The sequence below is a fragment of the Engraulis encrasicolus genome, chromosome 13, assembly GCF_034702125.1.
Source record: "Engraulis encrasicolus isolate BLACKSEA-1 chromosome 13, IST_EnEncr_1.0, whole genome shotgun sequence".
NCBI classification, from domain to species: domain Eukaryota; kingdom Metazoa; phylum Chordata; class Actinopteri; order Clupeiformes; family Engraulidae; genus Engraulis; species Engraulis encrasicolus.
In genome coordinates, this window is record NC_085869.1 from 34896307 (window position 1) to 34918806 (window position 22500).

The following is a 22500-nucleotide window of genomic DNA, read 5'->3' on the forward strand; positions in this document are numbered from 1 at the left end:
GTGAGTTTGTGCTCACCCTATTTTTAACCTTGTGATTTCTGTAGAGTCCATGTCCAGGAACACGGTATCAGACACCACGTGTTTTTGTATTCAGTTATCTGTGTTTTGGGAAAGTACAAACCTGTTCGTTATGCTGAACTCATTCAAACCTTTCATACGTGGCATTGCCTCCTGCGGTCGTATTTGGTGCTTTCTTTGTAGGCCTTATTATAAATAATATTTCACTATTGTTAACGAAATACTCAGTGAGGATAAGGGGCTGTGTGTGTGCGCGTGTGTGTGTGTGTGCCACAGCACGAGAGGCCAAGTGAATGGCCAGCTACCCAGGATGCACCTGTCTCAACACCAGCACCGCTGCTTAAGCTGGATTAACTCTGCCACACCACAGCCAACCAATCAAATGCTGACCTCGGGTCACATGACCCACAGAGAGGATCATGGGACATGTGGGGGGGTTGGATGGTGTGTGTCTGTGTGTGTGTGTGTGTGTGTGTGCGTGCGTGCGTGCGTGCTTGAGATGGCATTAGGCTGCGGGGGGCTGGAATTCATTTACACATTATTACCCATGGCATTACCCAAAGCATAATAATTACACCCAGATATATATGAAGCGTACTCGTTTGGCGGCTACTAATTTATGAGCTCTAATTATCTCGGAGGAAATGATGGTGAAGCCAAAAAACCATTAACAGCAAAAATGCAAAATGCAAAAAGCAAAAAGTTTTAAAAAAAAGCAAAGAAAAAGTGTGAAATGCTCATTAAAGCTGCGAGACCTTTCATCTTGTATATTAGATGCTGATGGCAAAAATAGTGGGACATTTTCAAATTAATGACACAGTAACCACAGATTGCTGTTTTAAGTCTTGAGAAAGTACTAAAGCCCAACTCAAAGTGTGAGTCAAAGACTGGATGTCAAAGCTGGAGGATGGATTCGAGTCTGTAGATGGAAGAGAGAAATGACTACATCCAGGGAGAGAGGGAGGGAGGGAGAGAGAGAGAGAGAGAGATAGGGGGGGGGGTGATAGGTCTAGAGGGCTAGTATGACTGGCGGCTTAAGCTAGATTTATGATTCGGACGCATAGCCTCTGCGTCCGTCCGTCTTCTGTCTGTGCGAGTCCACGCCCCCCGCGCAGAGGCTCTGCGCCCGTCGTCGAGCACCTCGAAAAAATTCTAACTATCCGTCGGATGGACGCGGAGGACGCAGACAAAAAGGCACTATGTTTGGTCATCTTGCTACTTCCTTGTTCTGTTCTTGTGGCAGCGCAATGCCAGTAGTTCGCAAGAGCAGAGCTGTATTCTGTTAAAACTATATTAATGCCTTGTGTGTAAATGTGTGTAAGTACACGAAGCTACAAGCTAAGTAACAAAAATGCATCAGTTGAAGGAGTGAGCTGTCCTGGGCCCACTGAGATGGAGGACCCATAATTACAATGACTGTATTGGGTGGGGGGCCCTATCAGATTACTTTGTCCTGGGCCAAGTCAAAGCTGTCAGCGGCCCTGGGTGGCCTTAGTGCTGAGTGGTGCCGGTGTGCTGTGCTGTGCAGTGCTGCGCAGTGCGATGTGTGAGGAGAGTGGTGTGGTGTGGTGTGGTGTGGTGTGGTGTGGTGTGGTGTGGTGTGGTGTGGTGTGGTGTTCGAGTGGTGTGGTGTTCGAGTGGTGTGGTGTGGTGTGGTGTGGTGTTCAAGTGAGTGGTGTGATGTGCAGTGCAATATTTGAGGAGTGTGGTGTGTTGTGGTGTGGTGTGGTGTGTTGTGGTGTGGTGTGGTGTGGTGTGTTGTGATGTGGTGTTCGAGTGGTGCTGTGTCGGTGATGCTAGGGCTTTGAAGTAGAGCCCAGAGATTGTTGTACTGCTGCCAAATCCTGAGGAAGAACCTTAGCTCATGCACACTAGCACTTATGTCTCGAACACATAGATACACACACGTGAACTCTAACACGCACACACACATACCCGAGGCATGCTAGCAATCAAGCCTTGCACTTGCACTTGCACTCGAGCGCACACACACTCCCACATGCACATGCACACGCACACACAATCAGAGACAAATAGAGACACAAACACAGACAGACAAACACATAGACACAGACAGAGCTGGGGTATATTGTAAGACTATGGAGGGCATGAATCCACAGGGCCTGAACCCAGACAGCAGAGCTACTCTCTCACCTCATCACCTCCTTTGCCTTCCGCAGACATCCCTCCGAAAAACCTGACGGCAATTTTCTGGGAGATAACCAAAAAAAACATTCCATCTTATTTCATTTAATTTTTCATCTTATTGTGTTCTCTGTGTCCCTGGTAACACTCTCATCTAAATTTAGCAGTGTGAGCCTTGAGCAATGCGAGGAGAAAAAGCCCCTGAAATGCTGAAGTGCCATTTTAATACCAATGAAAAAGCTCCATCTTAACCGCAATGCAAACTCTTGGCTCAATACACTATACGAAAGCTACATTTAAACCCTAAGGTAAATTTTGGCTCAATGCACTATATTAACGCCGATGCAAAATCTTAACTCAAAGCTACATTTAAACCCCAATGCAAATTTTGTCTCAATGCACTATATTAACTCCGATCCCAAAATCTTAAGTCACACCTCACACAGCTCAATTGCAACATCTTAAACATTGCACATTATGAGGCGGTACATGGCTCAATGAGTGCTTGTCTTTAAATAAGAGGCTTGCAGGTTCACATTCCACCCTTTCAACTACACATGATTTTGGTCAGTACCCTATAAGAATAAAGAATCTGCTTAGGTGAAGTGTTCATAAATTGTGTGCTGTAGACTTTCCCAGTAGGCACTTTCATGGCCTGCATGGAGGTCTACATAGAGCCTCTAGTCATTTATTTTGTCCTGTAGATACTAACGATGTGTACTGCTAATGGGCCTAAATGCAGGCCAAAGCAGTGGAGCTCAGATTAGTGACCTGGGCCCTGAAAGCAGGCCAGATTGGTCAAGCACAGATGGTTGATCCAGGCCCTGAAAGCAGGCCAGAATGGACAAGCGCAGATTAGTGATCTGGGGCTTGGAAACAAGTCAGAGAAGTCAAGCGCAGATGAGTGATTCGGGCCCTAAATACAGGCCAGAGTGGCTGAGCATAGATAAGTGATCCGGGACAGCGCTGGTCATCTAAGCAGCTGCTCTGATTGATCTGTTAACCCAACAAGCTCCTGTTGTGACTTGGCTGACAAGGTAATTGGGGAAAGGAGATAGAGAGATAGAGAGAGAGAGAAAGAGAGAGAGAGATAGAGAGAGAGAGAGAGAGAGAGAGAGAGAGAGAGAGAGAGAGAGAGAGAGAGAGAGAGAGAGAGAGAGAGAGAGAAAGAGAGAGAGAGAGATAGAGTTGTGTTTGAATGTGTGTTTACACATATGCATGCACATACTGTGTGTGTGTGTGTGTGTGTGTGTGTGTGTGTGTGTGTGTGTGTGTGTGTGTGTGTGTGTGTGTGTGTGTGTGTGTGTCTGTGTGTGTCTGTGTGTGTCTGTGTGTGTCTGTGTGTGTGTGCATGCTTGTGCATGGCAGTGTGTGCAGGAGCAAGTGAGAGTGTTAAATGAGCTAGACCCTAATGAAGTCACGCTGTTGTGCTCATCGGTGTTAAGGAGGAGGGAGGGGGTTGGGGTCCACTGAGGAGGCTCATATTTTGCACTTCATCAGTTACACTTGAACTACCTTCTATTAGACGCACGCACAGACGCACACACACATGCACACACACACACACACACACACACACACACACACACACACACACACACACACACACACACACACACACACACACACACACACACACACACACACACACACACACACACACACACACACACACACACACACACACACACACAAGTTGTGGGCATAACCTTTACCAACACTGAGCAATTTAAACACATATTAAAATACTACCAAAAAATACTCTGAATCCCACAACATTACAGTTGAGATGCAAAACTAAAGTCAGACATGAAGGGGTGAAATGAGTACATCAGTGGTTCACAAACTGGGGGCTGGGACCCCTTAGGGTTTTGTGGAGATAATGCAGGGTGGTTGCGGACAGAAAAGACTTTGCGGACAAATTAATGTATTTGCTGTGAATTTCTAATAATACTGCCATTGTAAAAAGTTTTGTAGCCTATCCATCTGTTTGGAACAACAGCTAATAACCTGACTTTCAATTAATCACTTGGCTTCAGAAGTCGCTCATATGAAAGCTACAACCCTCCCAGATACAGTTTTATATACAAAATTAAATTTCATACACCAAAGGAAGATTGACCATTTAATGAACACAGTAGGGGCAGATTTCCACAAGACAAAAGTTTTGTCGCCTATCGAACATAATGTGAAAATGAGCAGTTAAATCACTTCAAACACTTCAAATACGCAAATCAGGTGACACACTTAATCACTTAATCACTCTAACCTCTTCAGAAAATCAACTTTAGCCTTAGGTGTATGTTTAGGGTCATTGTAACCATGGAAAGCAACACAATGAAAAACAATGACGGTCAATGAGAGATGGTAACATACTCACAATTCGTAGAGCAATACATGTTTAAATTCACGATTTAATCAATGATAAAAGCCCTCAAACACCAGCAGCATGCATGCAGCTCCACATAAGGGGGAGGGGGGGGGTGTCACTTTTTTCAGATTCATGTTCTTCACTGAAAATGACCCAAAGTCAGTGAATCTCAGTGTGAAAGAATAATAACTGATACTATTTTTCTCAAGCTAAAAACTGAAAATGGGTCATATAATGGATAACTGATGTTTCATTGGCATTAACTGTAACAGTTGTTTATTAATACTTCATCTGTATGTGTACAGGTGATATGAAGAGCTAATGACATCTCGTTATTTTATTTCCTAGATGAGGGCTGCCATCTCACTGCTGGTGCTGCTGTTCTCCACTTGGGATGCTCAGACAAGGAGCACCCAGACTGAAGTCCAGCCAGAAAGCCATGACACTGGGGCTGCTGCTGCTATCCAGCTGGACGCCTCTGTTGAGCTGAAAGACCTTAGAGACATGGTGGTGGAGCTGGGGGTGGTACTTAAATCCACTCAGGATGAGCTCAAAGTCATGAAGGCTGATGATGCAGCAGTGAAAGAAAGACTGGTGGCCAGCGAGACGAAAGTGGGGGCTCTGGAAAGGGTGACAGCAGCACAACAGACAGAGCTGAAGGAGTTGCCACACAGGAAAAACAGCTGAGTAATTTTCCCAGAGTCACAACAAATTTCCTCTTAACGAGTATATTTATCTCTGAATCGAGTTCATAGAGTAAAATTTCGAGTAAGAGTAGGAGCAAATTTTCAGAGTAAATGAGAAATAGGCGGAGCTTCTTGCAAAGTTAAGTTTCGTTTTCCAGCCATATTGCATTTTCTACCACCACTGCTGCTGAAGTCACGGAACAGCTCTCTGGAGGGAGAAATTCGCTGGATTTGAAAGTGAGTGTGTTTATAATCTTTCATAATCTATATGCGTTAAAATGTAGGCTATTACAAAACCCCATAGCATACCCTTTCCATTTCCCATTAGGAATATTGGGTGTTGTTTCTTTTAAAACATGAGACTGAACCGTAATGTTATTGAGCTGTCAGTTGTGTTGAACGTGAAACTGTTTAGTGTTTATGTCGTGTTGTGGTTAATTTGCCGGTACAACGTACAACAAACAAGTTATGCCTTTAATGGACCGTACAAATGCATCGCAACAAACCGTAGGCAATGCAGCGAGTGTTCGGCTAACATTGGTAGCTTTCCGTTGGCACTGCGCCTCCAAAATGATCTGCTCGTCATTGTGACTAAATGTAGGCTAGTTGTACGGTAGAGCTGTGGTTTCTAGCAGGTTGTGGAATTAGCACTGGGTGTGAAATAACAACTGGCTGTGAGCTGGATACTGTTAGCGTTGCCGTGTTTGGAAACCACATGTATGTAACTCTCGTTAGAGTAAAAAGTGGTTTGTTGTGGTAAGGCTAAGTTAGGGAAACCACAGTAGGCTAGTCTTCGCATTAATGCAATTTATGCAGTCCGACCTAGTCTGTCAAATTGTGGAATTAAGCCCTGGATGTGAAATAACTGGTTGTGAGCTCGAAAAGGTTAGTGTTGCCGTGTTTGGAGACCACATGTATGTAGCTCTCGTGAGAGTAAAGTGGTTTGTTGTGGTAATGAAAAATGGATGAAAAGTGGATGAAAAATCACATTCCTGCAGTCCCATTTGATGTGACCGTCTGACCGATTATTCCAAAAGTTGTGTGTGAAGGCTGTCGCAGTTTTGCAGAAGGCACGAACTATTTTTCAACCTGTCGCTGCGTGGCCACTTCGGTCACATGTACTTGACTCTGAGTAGAGTGACGCACACGTGGTGCTGTCCCAAAAAAATATCCGGTGCTGTTCAGCTTTGCGTTGCGCCCGTTCTGATCGACCGTAGACCCTACACTGGCGATAGTTCATTGTGTTCAGAAGGATGCTCAAAGCGAAAAGATTATAACATGTTTTTTTTTTTCCACTAACAGGATGGAAAACACCACCGTTGTCAGAGTGAAATATAAAGATCAGAAGAAATATGTGTTTTCTCCAACAACATTTACATTCGAGTCATTTTTGGAATGTGGTAAGGGTTTAAAACCGAAATAAACACTTGTAATGTTTAAATCATGTGTAAACTTTGAATTTACAGGACTGTTGAGAAACATTAAGCCTTTCTGCCTAAATGACTACATTACTGCCTTATTTATTAGGACTAAATTAGGCTATTACATTACTGCCTTTCATATCTGGGCCTGTTTTTTTTTTGTTTTTTTTTAATTAAAAAAAACTCTTGAGCACTTAAACTTGAAAACCTAAAGTATTGCAGCCTACCCCAAACACAATTCCGTTGCCTTTTTTGACAATGACAATAAAACGTTGAATCTTTCTCCTCTTAAGTTGCCAGGAAATTTGACCTTCCGACAATGGACATTAAAGTCTTTGATGAGTCAAGGACCGAGGTTGATCAGGAAGCTTTTGCATACTTGATGAAGCAGCCAGATGTTCATGTCCTGGAAATTGATATCCCAGAGGAAGGAACATCTGAAGGTAAATGCAACTTAGTTTTACACTTTACGCCAGGGGTGCCCAACCAGTCGATCGCGAGCTACCAGTCGATCTCGAGGGGAGTGGCAGTCGATCGCGAGACATGTAATGTGACAGGGAAAATACTGTCTTTCAAAAGTAGGCTATGTAGCAAGCTGCTGGTACTGTATTGGTTAGATAATTAGTCCCACTGTAACACTGAATGAGGGGAAAGCATTAGGAAGTGACCGTAAGGGTATTGCAGTTGATTAATGTGTGCACACATGTAACATCGGGTGAGTAACAGAACATGTGCGCAACGATGCGTTATGACGCGGCGATATGCGAGGATCTTCGTCCAAATCGCTGGTCGCATGTATCATCGCTAACATCGCGTGCCGCGTGTAAGGGAAATGTTAGTTGTTGACATGTATGGAATTCACTTCAATTTGTGCTGTTTCAAGCTCCAGTTGTGGACAAAACGATTGGCCAAACTCACAATAGAAAGCCTTTGCTGTGCTACTGTCCCAGAGAGCTGGAAAAAAAAAACCTTCATAGAAGAAGTCACTCTTGACAGGGGTGTTAACCAATCCAATGACCTCTCTCTCTCTCTCTCTCTCTCTCTCTCTCTCTCTCTCTCTCTCTCTCTCTCTCTCTCTCTCTCTCTCTCTCTCTCTCTCATAGTAAAGTGAACTTAACTAGCCTACTATTTACCCATAACAAATGGTGGATTTCTGAGCCCTTTTTAATTTGGACCACTGATGGCATGATAATGCTTTATCATATTTTAGAAATAGGGCCTATGTGCCTACATATGCCTTTTATACCAAATGTTTATCATTTTGAAATTGTTTCAGTTGTTTATGACTTGTGTAGGACTGAAATGATCTCTGCATACTATCAGTGCTGCTTTGTAAACATAGGCTATTCAACACACTGTAAAAACACTCTGAAAAGATACAGCCATAGTAGCCTACTAAAAGCATTTTGTTCATGATAATGGTGATTAATAAATGGTGACCTTAAATTTTCATACTGACATCCTTAAATTTGACTTGGTAGATCACGGCAGACCATCAACATCAAAAGTAGATCTCAGTTAAAAAAAGGTTGGGCACCCCTGGTTTACGCCAACACAATTGTCTGTACTTCCTGTTGATTCTTGCCCTCCAGCTGCAGTATTCAGCTGGTGTGTGAATGTGGGAAAGAGAGAGACAGAGAGTGTGTGTGTGTGCGTGTGTCTGCGTGTGCGTGTCTGCTTGTGTATGTATGCACCTTCTCACATGAACCCCAGACAACAGGTGCTGTGCTGCAGCCTCCAGAGCTGATGTGTAAATGTGGACATGTGTTTGTGTATTTTGAAAGCGTTTGAGACAACTTTAGATGTATATATTGCGCTATATAAATACAGGTTGTATTGTATTGAAGGACAACTGTGATTTTTTTTTAAATTGTGTGTCACAGATTCTGTTAGCTCAGGCTCCCTTGCTGATGCTGAGGCTAGTTCTGGATCTGATGACACTGTGATACTGACCCCTAGCCCAAGACAATTAAAACAAGGAGAGGAACGTCGTCTTGCCCAAGTAAGATTCATCAATTTTGTTTTGCATGTAGGCCTACAGGTGTATTTTAAAGTCATTTGTCGGTTTCTCATATTTGTTTTATATTTAACATCAATCATTAATAGATGGTTGAAGACATCTTAAAAGGAAGCCCAGGAGGGGACAAGATCATGAATGAATATGCTCGGACAAAGTACCTGTCAGATAGCAGAAGGCGTGACCTGGTGAAGATATTGGTTGCTCATATGACAAATGAACATGGGTAGGTTTTCAAGAAATAATAATAATAATGTTGATGATGATTATCCGGGCCCTAAATTAACTTTCTTCAAAAGGTAAAATGTCTGGTAGCCGTTAATTGCACTAGCCAAGAACGTACACTCACTAATGGGTCAAAGTGACTTTAAGTTGGTCTGTTCTGTCAGCCAAACTGCCAAATTTCACCAGCATTTGGCTGTCTGGTAGGTATTAATTTAGAGCCCTGATGATTAGGACAGTACAGTAATTATAAATGGTTGGTTATGATGCTATGGCTCCTAATATGTATCGTGTGTGTGTGTGTGTGTGTGTGTGTGTGTGTGTGTGTGTGTGTGTGTGTGTGTAGAACAAGCCCGCCTCGGCATGTGAAGGAAGACTACGCACTGGGTATCATCTCCCTCTTCCCCTATTTGGCTGACCCAAGGAGCAAGCTTGGCTATGTAAATAGCTTTCCTCTGTAGTCTTTTTTTTTAGAATTTGGTTGTATAAACCCTGAGTTAATGAAGTGTAAATATCAATGAATTTATAACTATTTTGCTCTTGTAAAACATACAGTAAGAACTCTTTGTCTATTTGTTATATTTGTCATAGGAACATTATTACAACGCAGAAGATGGAAGTGGCTATTTGGCTTGGAGAATTAAAACTCTGCAGAAAGAAGCATCAGAGGGACGAGTTAAACGTCCACGACCTTCACAAGCAGGTGACTTATTTAAGTTATTGTTGAAACACATAATAGCACACAGTTTATGGTTATATTTGATTATCTCTCATAGCTAATATGGCCATCAAGTGCAGGGACTTGTAGTTTAAATCAAACACCGTCTGTAGTTTTGAGAATACTTTGATGTCTGGGAAAATAATAAGTAAGTGCATTTTGTATGTATATTTTCTGTTATTTCAGGTGGGCCATCTGTTGATAGAGATCCTTGCAAGGAAGGCAATTGGTTGAGCGATGAACGCCAGTGTCAGGAAGCAATTGCTCTGATGAAGCACACAGCTGATGAATCGGTGGTGAAGGAAAAGATGAGGTTGACCCTAGTCTATCGCCAGAAGATTCTGCGTGACACTGACAAATCAACTGATATCCTATCCTTTTTTCCAAGATTCATGGACATACCAGGCCTGGTTAGTCTTTAAGTATTCTTAAAAATGTGAATTCCAGAGTGATACTTCAGCTGCATTTTATACATCACTGAATTCTCCACTGTCTGTTTTGTAGATTGAGCAGGATTTTGCACTTCTCTTTGGTGACTCAACCTCTGCAAAGCTGATGGAGAAATGGTCCACCAACATAAAACCAAAAGTCATTGCACAGAGCCGTGGCCTGACACAGACTGCGGATCTCCAAGACCTCATCCAGAATGCTCTTGCTACTGAAGTTGAAGAAGGTAACCGTAATGACAGCAGAAAAATAATTGTCAAAAAATATTACCAAACAAATAACCCAAGTCAATGTGTTGGTGGTGAATGGATAAAGTCCACCACTCCACACTATCCTTTTACCGGTACTTTTATTCTTGTCCTCCTTAATGTGCATGTACACAAGAAATAATGACTTCCATCGCATATGTCTCGTAGGTCACTTTTGGTGTTCACACACAGTTACTGTTATTTCCTAATTGCATTTTAGACAACTGGGGTCTTCATTCGTTTTATATGTGCATGTTGTCTGTCTTGTGTAATCCAGGTTGGGACAGTGACATGTCGTCCATACTGTTGCTGGTCCACCTTCTACCACCCTCCAATCCAGGGCGCAAAAGGCCAGGAAAGATTTCCGCTCATCGAGCCTGTGATCATGTGGTGAAATTCATCAAGGTGAGTTTTCAGTCTAAAATAGTTTTGCCTTGTAGCCCTCGGAGGGTGTCGAGAAGGAGACAGCTGGGGGAGGGGGAAATCTCAGTTGCAATTGGTACATTTTATTTGTTAATACTAAAGGGCGCATCGGCAGGCTTATGATGTGGTCAAGGGGGTGTGGCAGGCTTATGATAAGGTCAAGGGGGCATTTGTTATAAAAAAGGTTTAGAACCACTGGTCCTTAAAAGGTGAACTGTGTAGGATTGTGTGCGAGAGTTGGTATTGCAACTAAGCTGCTCATTGCAACTGTGCTGCTTAATGTGCAGCTAAAATATCTGTTTCTAGAAATTCAAAAGGGCAGACAGTTCATGCATGAAAAGTGATGGTGGTGGTAAGTATACATGAAAAAGGTACCCTTTGTGAATGGGCAGCATGGACCTTGGAAATAGCGTACAAAATATGCACACTGCCCATTCCAAATAAAAGCTGATGGTTAGATTGAAACTGCTCCAAAATGTATTGTTATTCTTTTGACAAGACATAGATGAAGGAATAGCAAAACTGTATTAAAAACATACATGTTTCTTTAATATATACATGTAGTACAATTATATTTCTCAAAGCCGTTCTGAAGGTACCTTCTTGTCTTTACTTTGTGTGAAAAAGGATTAATGAATGTAGTAATTCTAACTTGATTTGTATAATACCTTTCATTTTCCAACTTTCACCAAAGCCATAGTTATTTTGTCACATACAATGATGATAGCTAGTTTGTAATGTGTAAAACCTCTTTATACAGGTTGTCTCTTGACATTAGGTCTCTTGTGTGTTTCCTTTCACAGACTGGTGCCAGCATTCAGGGCCATTTGGAGGGCATCACACAGAGTGTCCAGCCATATCTACTTGCAGTTGGACCAAAGAAAAGTATTATCCAATCTTACTTCATTGTTGTTGACAAACAGGCCTTGCCATGCAAGTCCTCCAATTCACTGGCTGCATTCGATGAGCTTTTTAAAGCTCATTATGTTTTCGGTACCACTTACTGCCATGAGCTCACAAATGTGTTCACTTTCTTGCAAACAACCATCTATGACATAGATGTTGAAATTACCAAAGTCAATCCAAGAGTAGCTGAGCTTAGAGCACGAATGCTGCAGTAGACAGAATGATTTGTTTCATTTGTCAGAAGAGTCATGCTGATGCTAATAGCCTCATACGGCACTTTAAACTTGTTCATGGTCTTTGTTCGGGCAAAAGCCTAAAGTTAAAATGTGGCCATAGAGGCTGTTCCCATGTATATATCATAGTTTTTCAGGTTTGCGAAAGCATCTCAGTAAGTGTTGTACAAATGACAACTTGAATGTTGATGATGGGGAATGTTCCACCTTCACAAACTTCATTTCATCCGAGGAGACAGACTTGCCAGATCAGAGTTCACCTTCTGAGTCTGTACTACTAGAAAGGCACATAGCCAAAAATTGCGCAAATATTGTAGCAGAACTTAAGCGTGTTGGCAATCCAGTTACTACTATTGATTTAACTGTGAGTACTGTACAAGAAGTAATTGGAGACCTTGACCGTCTAAAACAAGTGCAGTTGAAAAATAGCCTTGACTTACAAGAGCCAATGAAAAGTGTGGTTGAGTCTAAAATTGATCAGTGTTTTGAGAATGCATTGGATCCTTTCCTTCCTTTAAACACTGAGAGTAAGAGAATGAAATACTTTTCTGAGAAATGGGGAAACATTGATCCAGTTGAATATGTTCTAGGGACACGATTTGCTACACGTTTTATCAGAACAAGTGGAGGCTATGGCCAAACCATTGTCAAGGATAAATTCATGTACATACCAATTCTCGAGACGGTGAAGTCTATTTACCAGCATCCTGCTATAAATGATATGATGGCTAGAGACCCCAAACAAATGGAAAACTTGCTGTATGACATACAAGATGGAGAATTCTTTAAGGAACATGATCTCTTCTCCAAACAAGTGCACACTGTACAGTTGCAATTATTCTTTGATGAAATGGAATGTGCCAATCCAATTGGAAGTAAGCGGGGAATTCACAAACTTGGTGCCATCTATTTTACCCTGAGAAATGTGTCGCCCAAGTACAACTCGAGTTTACTGAATATTCATTTGGTTTCGTTATTTCATGCCCAAGATATCAAAACATACGGGTTTGATAAGATACTAGCTCCCCTTGTGAAGGATATCTCAACACTTGAAACACAGGGAATTCAGCTTCCTCAATTTGATCATCCCATCTATGGGACCATTATCCAAGTGACTGGTGATAACCTAGGTCTTCATTCTTTATTTGGGTTTGTGGAATCGTTTAGTGCTAGGTACTGTTGCCGTTTTTGCTTACTGGAAAAGGAGGACTTTCAGACAGTATTCAGTGAAGATGATCCCAAAATAGCATTTCGAACTAAACAGCTTCATGTTGAACATTGCCAGAAAATGCAGACCAACCCCACGCTACCTTATGTGATGGGAGTTAAAAGGTCTTGCCCTTTGAATTCTTTGCAATATTTTCACACCAGTGCAAACTTCTCGGTTGATATTATGCACGACATATTAGAGGGCGTTGCACAGTATGAGATGAAATTGCTCATTGAGCATCTCATTCATAATTACACCACATTAGCAGAAGTACAACGAAGAATTCAAAGTTTCAACTATGGTTTCACAGAGCAAAAAAAAAAAAACAAACCTCCTGGGCTAAGAATCTCTGATGCCAATGACTTGGGTTTAAACGCCAGTCAGAGCTGGTGTCTTTTGCGTCACTTTCCAATTATGTTTGGAGATCTTGTGAATCCCAATGATCAGCACTGGTACCTTTTTATTTTGTTGCTTCAGATTGTCAACATTGCTTTTTCTTCAGTTATATCCCAAGGCATCACCATATATTTGAAGCACCTGATTTCAGAGCACCATGGTTTGTTCAAGGACTTATATCCTAACAAAAGGTTGTTACCTAAGCATCATCTCATGGTGCATTATCCCATGTGTATACGTAAAATTGGGCCCATGTTACATACATGGTGCATGAGATGCGAGGCCAAACACAATGTTTTTAAAAAAACAGCTGAAAAGTTTTAAAATCATCACTAAAACTTTAGCCAAAAAACACCAGTGCCAGATGGCTTACTTGTGACAAACATTTGATCCAAACGAGTTGAAAATGGGTCCTGGAAAAATGGTATCCTTGAATGAAATGAAGTTTGGTGGTAAGGTGGCAGAAAAACTTGAAGTACCAGTTAGGGCCAGGGTTCTGAAAGTTAAATGGGCCAAGGTCAATGGAAGAATGTTCAGACCAGAGTTGGCTGTTTGTGTGAGAACTGATAATGACATGCCGGTTTTCCATGTAATCAAGAATGTTCTCATCAAAGATGAGCAGGTTATCTTGATGACAGATGCTCTTAAAACACGTTGTTTAGATGAACATACCCATGCATACAAGGTTTCACATACCACTGGAGACCCTTTTGTGTTAGACATTAAGACTCTAATGTACAGGAATTTTGATGTACTGACATCATATGGTACTGATGACGATTTGTTTATTGTACCTCGTTGTTTTATGTAATCCTGATTTCATCTCTCTCTCTCTCTCTCTCTCTCTCTCTCTCTCTCTCTCTCTCTCTCTCTCTCACACACGCACACGCGCACACACACACACACACACACACTCTCACACACACACACACCTTCTCTCTCTCTCTCTCTCTCTCATGCGCGCGCACGCACACACACACACACACACCTTCTCTCTCTCTCTCTCTCTCTCTCTCTCTCTCTCTCTCTCTCTCTCTCTCTCACGCACACGCACACACACACACCTTCTCTCTCTCTCTCTCTCTCTCTCTCTCTCTCTCTCTCTCTCTCTCTCTATTTCAAATGTTTGTCTTTATTTTATGTAATTGCACTGTTTTTTTTATTTATATATGTATATTTGTCCATTGTGAAAGAGATTTTTTTTCATTTATTTGTTATTTTACTGTACTACTATTTTGCTACTATTGTATATTACTAATGTACTATTTTATTATTTTTTACAAGTTTTTTTGGAATTTGTAATGATGTGAAACTCAAAAATAAACTAAGACATGGGAGTACAATTTGTTGATTTTTATTGGTTTCTCTGGAGAGAGTTAGTTTTTGACTCTTTAATTGATCCTAAACATCTCTTGATGTAGAGTAAAAAAAGAGTCAGAGTTAAATTAAACAACTCACAATAGAGTTAAAAAAATGTCAGAGTAAATTAAAATGACTCATAATAGAGTCACGTTAACTCTGAACTGAGTATATCGTATGAAGAGTAAATTTCAAAACACTCTAATTTGAGTCTAATCGCATCACGCAGAGTAAAATATTTACTCTAAATGGAGGAGAATTTACTCTAGAAAAAATACTCTTTCAAAAGAGTATTTTTTACTCTTTTTAGATAGGGACCAAATACTATCTGTGGCAGAGTAAAATTTTCTTCAATTTGAGTAAATTTTACTCAGGCAAATTTCCTGTGCAGTACTGAGGACCAGGCAAGCTGCTAGTGAAGCTGAAGTGTTAAACCTGAAGAAACAAACTGCAGCACTATCAGCTGATCTGAGGTCAGTTGCTAAGAGACTGGCATCCACTGAGACTAACATGGAGTATATGAAGGACGGCACTGCTGTACAACACACAGACCTGACCACCATGAAAAGTGAAGTGATGAACCTGACCAAGGAAAATGCAGCACAAGAGATCAGACTCGCTTCACAAGATGCTAGACTGTCTGTTAGTGAGACTGATGTAGAGGACCTTAAGATGGACGGTGCAGCATATGTGCAAGGGCTGGCTGCTCTGAGGACAAGACTGGCTGCTAGTGAAACTGAAATAGAAGACCTGAAGGTGGAACATATGGCACAAGAGGCTGAGCTGACCACAGTGAAGACCAGACTTCCAGCCACTGAGAAGAAGATGGAAAGTCTGGAGGATATGTCTGAGAAATCCAAGGTGGCATTCTCAGCAGCTCTAGGTGTCTCAGGATACATAGAGTCAAGAGATAGTGACTTGAATTTGGTCTTAGTAGTAGAATCATCACCAATGTCGGGCAGGCCTAGAGCAGCACAACCGGTTTCTTCACAGCTCCAGTCAGGGGAGTCTACTACTTCAGATTCACTGTTATGGATCACCTGAAATCCCAATGGATGTCTGTCAGAGTGTATAAGAATGGACAGCAGCTCATGTGTCTAAATGATTACGACACTGATGGATATGAAAGCTTTCTGTCCGGTGGTCTGGCACTGCAGCTGGAGGAGGGGGATGAGGTTAACATGGGAATCCCAGCAGGGAGGAGGCTCTATGATGACAGTCGTAATCACAGCACATTTAGTGGCTTCCTGCTCTTCCCCCTCTGAATGCAAGGAAATCACCAACACAACTCACCATTCACTTTTAATATTAATAGTTTGCTGTAAAATGAAATGAATGGTGAAATAAAGCATCTAATTAACCAAAATCTTGTTGTTTTATTATAACATTAAAAATTTGCTCATGATTTATAATCAATATTACTACTCTACTACTATTACTATTACTACGTTTGCTACTACCACTAGACTGGGGGGTTGACATGATAAATTTCCTGATTAATTGATTACTTCCCAAATCGCGTACCCCGACTTTAAAATCCCCACTTCACAACTGCATACACATGTTTGAATACACATGCATACACATGTTTGAAAGTCAATGATAATAATAATAACATTATAATAATAATAATAATAATACCACCACTACTACTACTACTACTACTACTACTACTAATAATAATAATAATAATAATAAGTGGACATACACAGCTGTCTGTGCGAAAGGTGTTGTTGCTGAAGAAAGCTAGAATACCAAAACTGTCTTATGCAGTCAACCCAAAACGCATGCACGCACGCACGCACACACAAATGTCATGCTTAAACCTTAAAGTGTACCTCCGGGATTTTGGACACCAGACCTCATTTCCGAGTCAGCCAGGGTGTAAACAATGTGTCCAGAACGTTTTTTTCACATTCCATGCAGTCCTTGTGAATTCTCATATCCATGTTGCTAAGCTAGCGCAAGTGAACGGATATGGTAGTAGACTGCCCCCAAAAATAGTCTTATCCCGTTTAAACAACATTCAAAACAAAACCGTTATTATACCATACTGCAAGTGTAAATGTTTGTCTTAGTAGAATGAAGTTTGAAATTAAACCAACCTTGCACTGCGTGGATTTTGCCATGTTGAGAGACTATTTTCTCGGGGTCGGCGGAATTTTACTTTGCTCTCTTCAGTTGTGATGTAGCCCACCCACCCACTGCAGGGACCCGCAAGAGACATTGCAAATCAAGGCTAGTTCTACAACTGCTTTCGGATCGAATAGTGGATTAAAACCCAACGACATCGCACCATGGTACATCAGTGTGTATATACCAACTGCAATAATATAGCCCACAGATGGGTATCGGCAAGTTTCCATTGGTTTCCGTGAAAGATGTTGAAAGAACCAAACTCTGGCTCCTGGCTGCAGGGCTACATCAACACACCGATGGAGACGCTCCGTAAGCTACCCCGGTGCTTTGCAGTGACCATTTCAGTCCCGACGACTTCACAAAGTCCTTCTCGAAGTCTAATACCTACACGGAAAACTCTAAAAGTGTCCGCGGTGCCAACCGCATTCCCAGATCTACATTTTGTGGCGCGCACCAACAGTCTCCGAAGAACAGGTTTGCTATGCTTTCTGCTTCTATGATGGTAGCCCAGTGGTATAATGGCTTCGCCTACGTTAGCCAAAACTTGGGCTAGAAGTTACCCTTTTGGATTGGCATGTTGTAATGCTTTACTGTTATTTTGTGTAATTGCTGTGACAAATGGCATTAGACATGACTTGCCGTATTCCTATGGATTCATAAGTTACGCAACGCTATGTGATCTGGCTTGACATTGTGAAATATGTCACTCGTAGCTCTAGTTATTATTAGGCCTACATGGAATGTTTTTTTGAGACGAGATGGAATGGGAGGATAAAAGGGAGAAGAGTGTGCGTTCTGTTCGCCAACATGCTGTGTAGACACACGGGTCATCTAGTAACAACCAAACATTGTTATGGCATATGTTTCAATGTTACGAAAGGTTTACAAAGTCGGACAGAAAGCATTACTCTTGATGTTTGCGAGCGAGGTCAGGGAGAGGGGAAAACCGTTCAGTTTTACAAACTTCAAAGATGTTGGAGTTCGCTCTATGGAAAAGTTATGGATGTGTCAAACGAAGCTAGGATTTGTACTAGGAATATCACTCCGCGGCTGTCAAGCTTTCAAACCGGAACACAAATTGCTGATGGTGATCAAACATGATTGCAATGTTGGTTTAATTTCAAACTTCATTCTATCAAGACAAGTATTTACACTTGCAGTCAGGCATAATAATGGGGTTGTTTTGAATGTTGTTGCAACCGGATAAGACTATTTTTGGGGGCAGGCTACTACCATATCCGTTCACTTGCGCTAGCTTAGCAACATGGATATGAGAATTCACAAGGACTGCATGGAATGTGAAAAAAACGTTCTGGACACATTGTTTACACCCTGGCTGACTCGGAAATGAGGTCTGGTGTCCAAAATCCCGGAGGTACACTTTAACCAACACTAAGTAATTGAAATGAATAATAACATAATTTAAATAAGTTCTAAAATGTTACACAAAATACTCTGAATGCTGCAGCAATACAGTTGAGATGAGAAACTACAGGCAGACATAAAGGGGTTAAATGAGTTCATCATAAGGAATAACAGGTTTGTACTTTCCCACGACACTGATAACTGAATACACAGACAAGTGCTGGAAAAAACACATGAGATGTATTATCTCTGATACTGTGTCGCTGGACCTGGTCACCTCAAAAGTCCTTACATAATTGCTAAGGTATAAAAGACGGTGATCAAAGACTCAGTCACAGATACTATTGCTGCGCCTATTTCTGTGATGGTTATTACTGCTAGCTATAACAAGGTACATTCCCAGTTAGCAATTTAATTTGTGTGTTTGAGTTCAGTTTGTCAGCATGATATTATATGGCAGGTGGTCTATGACAAAATAGTGTATTATAGTGTTTTATTGTATTACAAATAAGTACTTTTGGGCATTTCGAAGAAAGTAGGCTGCAGAGTCTGCCCCTAGGGCACAGCACAAACAAAATGTTATTTTTCAAACTATTGTGACTGAATTTTACACATTTAATTCATGCTTCATTGCTATTAACTGTATACTGTATCTGTATGTCTATAGGTGATGTGAAGAGCTAATTCCATCTCATTATTTTCCTTCGTAGATGAGGGCTTCCATCTCACTGCTGGTGCTGCTGCTCTCCATGTGTGGAGTTCAGACTCAGAGCACCCTGACTGAAGTCCAGGCAGAGAACCAAAGTACTGGGGCTTTTACTTTGGTGGAGCTTATGCCGAGCTGAAGGACCTTAGAGACATGGTGCAGAGGCAAGACACTAACACTGCGGAGTTGAGGGTGGTACTTAAATCAACTCAAGATGAGCTCAAAGTAATGAAGGCTGAAAATGCAGCAGTGAAAGAACGACTGGTGGCCAGCGAGATGAAAGTGGGTGCTCTGGAAAGGGTGACAGCAGCACAACAGACAGAGCTGAAGGAGTTGCCAGTACTGAGGACCAGGCTGTCTGATAGTGAAGCTGAAGTGTTAGACCTGAAGAAACAAACTGCTACACTGTCAGCTGATCTGAGGTCAGTTGCTGAGAGACTGGCAGCCACTGAGACTGACATGGAGCATGTGAAGGAAGACACTGCTGCACAACACACAGACCTGACCACCGTGAAGAGTGAAGTGATGAACCTCACCAAGGAACATGAAGCCACAACAACTGAAGTCGAGGAGCTGAGGAGGGACAGTGCAGTACAAGAGGCTGAGCTAATAGCACTGAAGACGAGACTGACAGCCACTGAGAATGGTGTTGAGAATCTGGAGGATAGGGAAGAGAAATCCAAGGTAGCATTCTCAGCAGGTCTGGGCATTTCAGGATACATAACTGGAAATACTGACTTGAACTTGGTCTTCAGTAAAGTCTTCACCAATGTTGGCAAGGCCTACAGCAGTGGGTCAGGCTTCTTCACAGTTCCAGTCAAGGGGGTCTACTACTTCAGGTTCACTGTTATGGATAAGCATAACTCTACCGGATGGATGCATATCTGGGTGTATAAGAATGGACAGAGGCTCATGTGGCTTCATGATGAAGGCACTGATGGGCCTTCCTATTTGTCCAGTGGTCTGACTCTGCAGCTGGAGGTGGGAGATGAAGTAAACCTGAAAATTCCAGGAGGTTACTACAGGCTCTATGATGATGCTCTTCATAATTACTGCACCTTTAGTGGCTTCCTACTCTTTTCTCTGTGAATGGAACAGACACTTCATCATGGTGTACTAATACATTATAATAGGTACATGATGTACTACTGTATATGAAGGGTCTATTTGCAAAACGGTGTAAACGACAATTTTTGACTTTTGCATTTTATTATTGGAAACGACTGTTCAGACGTCATTTCATCTATGTGCAAATTATTGGCATTCAAATATTTTGACAACATACTTTTTAAAGCTATCTAAAATGACTTTAGTTGCAAAACGGTGTATCTGTCAGAACACTTTATTTGCAAAACGGTGTATTCGCCATAACACTTTCTTTGCAAAACGACGTTGCATTCTATTTGAATCTCGGACGACATGAGAAGCGTGGGGAAACTGCGCTATACTGTCCTAACTTACCATCAGTCAGCTGACAGCAATAAACAAAGAGGATCTGACCGGAAAAATAACTGAAATTGTGCTCACAGCACACGACGACAAAGTATCTATTCAAATTCAACTGCAAACTTCGTCTTTTATGAGCTCCATAAGCAAGTACCATCACGCACGAGGCAGCGGAGTTCAACAGCTGTAGACCTGCAAACGTGAGTACCAACATCGGAGGCGTTTGGGGTGGAGCCGCGGTGAAACCAGTGGCTGATGTTAAACGGAGAGAGAGAGAGAGAGCACCACAGACTGTATTGAGAATAGCCTACCACGATTGGTCCAAGAGATGGGTTTAAACAGGCGAGAAACCCGCGAAAACGGCGAGTGTTGAAGTTGTGTCCTCGACTCCGATGATGGGTCTACTACCATGCCGAAATATCGGACCGACAGCTGGGGACGCGCGGCCAAAACTGCCGTGGTGCGTCGCTTATATCGCTTTGCAAAGAAAATAAGTATGTTCGGTAATTGTGTACAAAACTACCTCATAATTTTACTATTTCATGTATCTGATTGATTATTGTTAATCAGGTATTGTACCTAGGGTTCCATGCGTTCATGAAAAATTATTTTGCTAACTGGTTGAAGCTCTTAGGCAGAATGACGGCAGATATGCTGCATGTGGGTATCAGTTTCCACTCATTTTTACCACTTTTTTGACCCTAAGTTCATATTAATACGTAATACATTTTCAAAACATGTGTCATTTGCCTTCAATTAGCTCAGGAAATACTCTGATGAAAAAAAAATGTGAATGAACATGATGGTTACTGCCCGGTACAAAAATGTCAATTTCCCAAAATTTTCCAAAATGGAGATACACCGTTTTGCAAATAAACCCTTCATATGATGTTGAATGAATAAAAGACCGAAGTAATACACCACTGTGTGGAAATCCTTTACTTTGCCAAGTCACTGCATTTGAAATTTCTAAAGTATACAGTATGAATACAAACAACTAACTTCTGTGTTATTAGCAGCCATACTCTGCATTGATGCATACGGAAAAGGCATACAACAGCTAAATTTGTCTTCTAAATGTCAGACTGTCAAATTTTAGCCGTAACACCACACATTTAACATTTCTTTTTTGAGACCATTTTGTAAATGAACTAAAATGGTAAAAAAAAATACTGCTGTGCTGAAATGGTTGTTTCTAAGGATTAGATAAAGCCTCATTCCAGGGCAAAATAGGAGAAAGTAGGCCTAGTTGAAAATGGGTCACTTTGGACCCAAACACAATACTAAAGTTAAGAGTTACTCTATGATAATGCCAATGTGATAGAAAAGTGAGACATCTGTAAACTGAAAGGGCTGATGATTCATAGAAATGTATAACAAATGTGTTTGTGTGTGTGTGTGTGTGTGTGTGTGTGTGTGTGTGTGTGTGTGTGTGTGTGTGTGTGTGTGTGTGTGTGTGTGTGTGTCAGGCATTGGAGAAGATAGAAAGAAAGACAAAAGAAAAACAAACAAACAATCACACACAATACAGCTTGCTTGACATCAAAAGAAAAAGGGGACAGAAGGGGAAATGAGAGATATAAAGAGGAAATGGCAACAAAACAAAGAAAAGAAGAGATGAGTGGAGTGGCAGACCGAGACAGGAAAGATGGATCAGGGGATGAAAAGGATGGAAGAACAGGCAGGAGTTGGAAGAAGAGGGAGACGATGGAAAGATATTGGATTTGAGTATAGGGAAGACGATGAAGTGAATATGAGGGAAAGAGAGAAGGGGGAGGGACGCAGAGAAGAATACCTGAAATCCGAAAGAAAGACAGAGAGAAGAGCAGAACAGAGGAAAAAGAGGGAGAAGGGGAATAGAGGGAAGGCGGAAGAGGGTGACACAGAGAGAGAAAGAGAGAGCAGAGAGGGAAAAGAAAGAGAGAACGACACAGAAGAAAGAGAGAGTGAATAGTGGATGAGACAGAGGGGGAGCAGAGTGGGGTGAGAGAGAGAGGATAAGAGAGAGAAAAGAGTAGAGTGGA

The 22500-nt window shown here is 41.7% G+C and overlaps 2 protein-coding genes across 2 annotated transcripts in view; one reads left to right on the top strand and one right to left on the bottom strand.

The window, feature by feature from the left end:
• Positions 1-22500, bottom strand: part of LOC134460508 (partitioning defective 3 homolog B-like) — a 108427-nt gene that overhangs the window by 9929 nt on the left and 75998 nt on the right. The window lies entirely within an intron of this gene.
• LOC134461057 (uncharacterized) lies at positions 8529-11895 on the top strand. The gene is made up of 8 exons (XM_063213797.1): positions 8529-8643; positions 8748-8884; positions 9227-9320; positions 9472-9583; positions 9785-10008; positions 10103-10271; positions 10571-10698; positions 11520-11895. The coding sequence occupies exons 2-8, from the start codon at positions 8748-8750 to the stop codon at positions 11835-11837; spliced, it is 1182 nt and encodes a 393-aa protein (XP_063069867.1). The 5' UTR covers positions 8529-8643; the 3' UTR covers positions 11838-11895.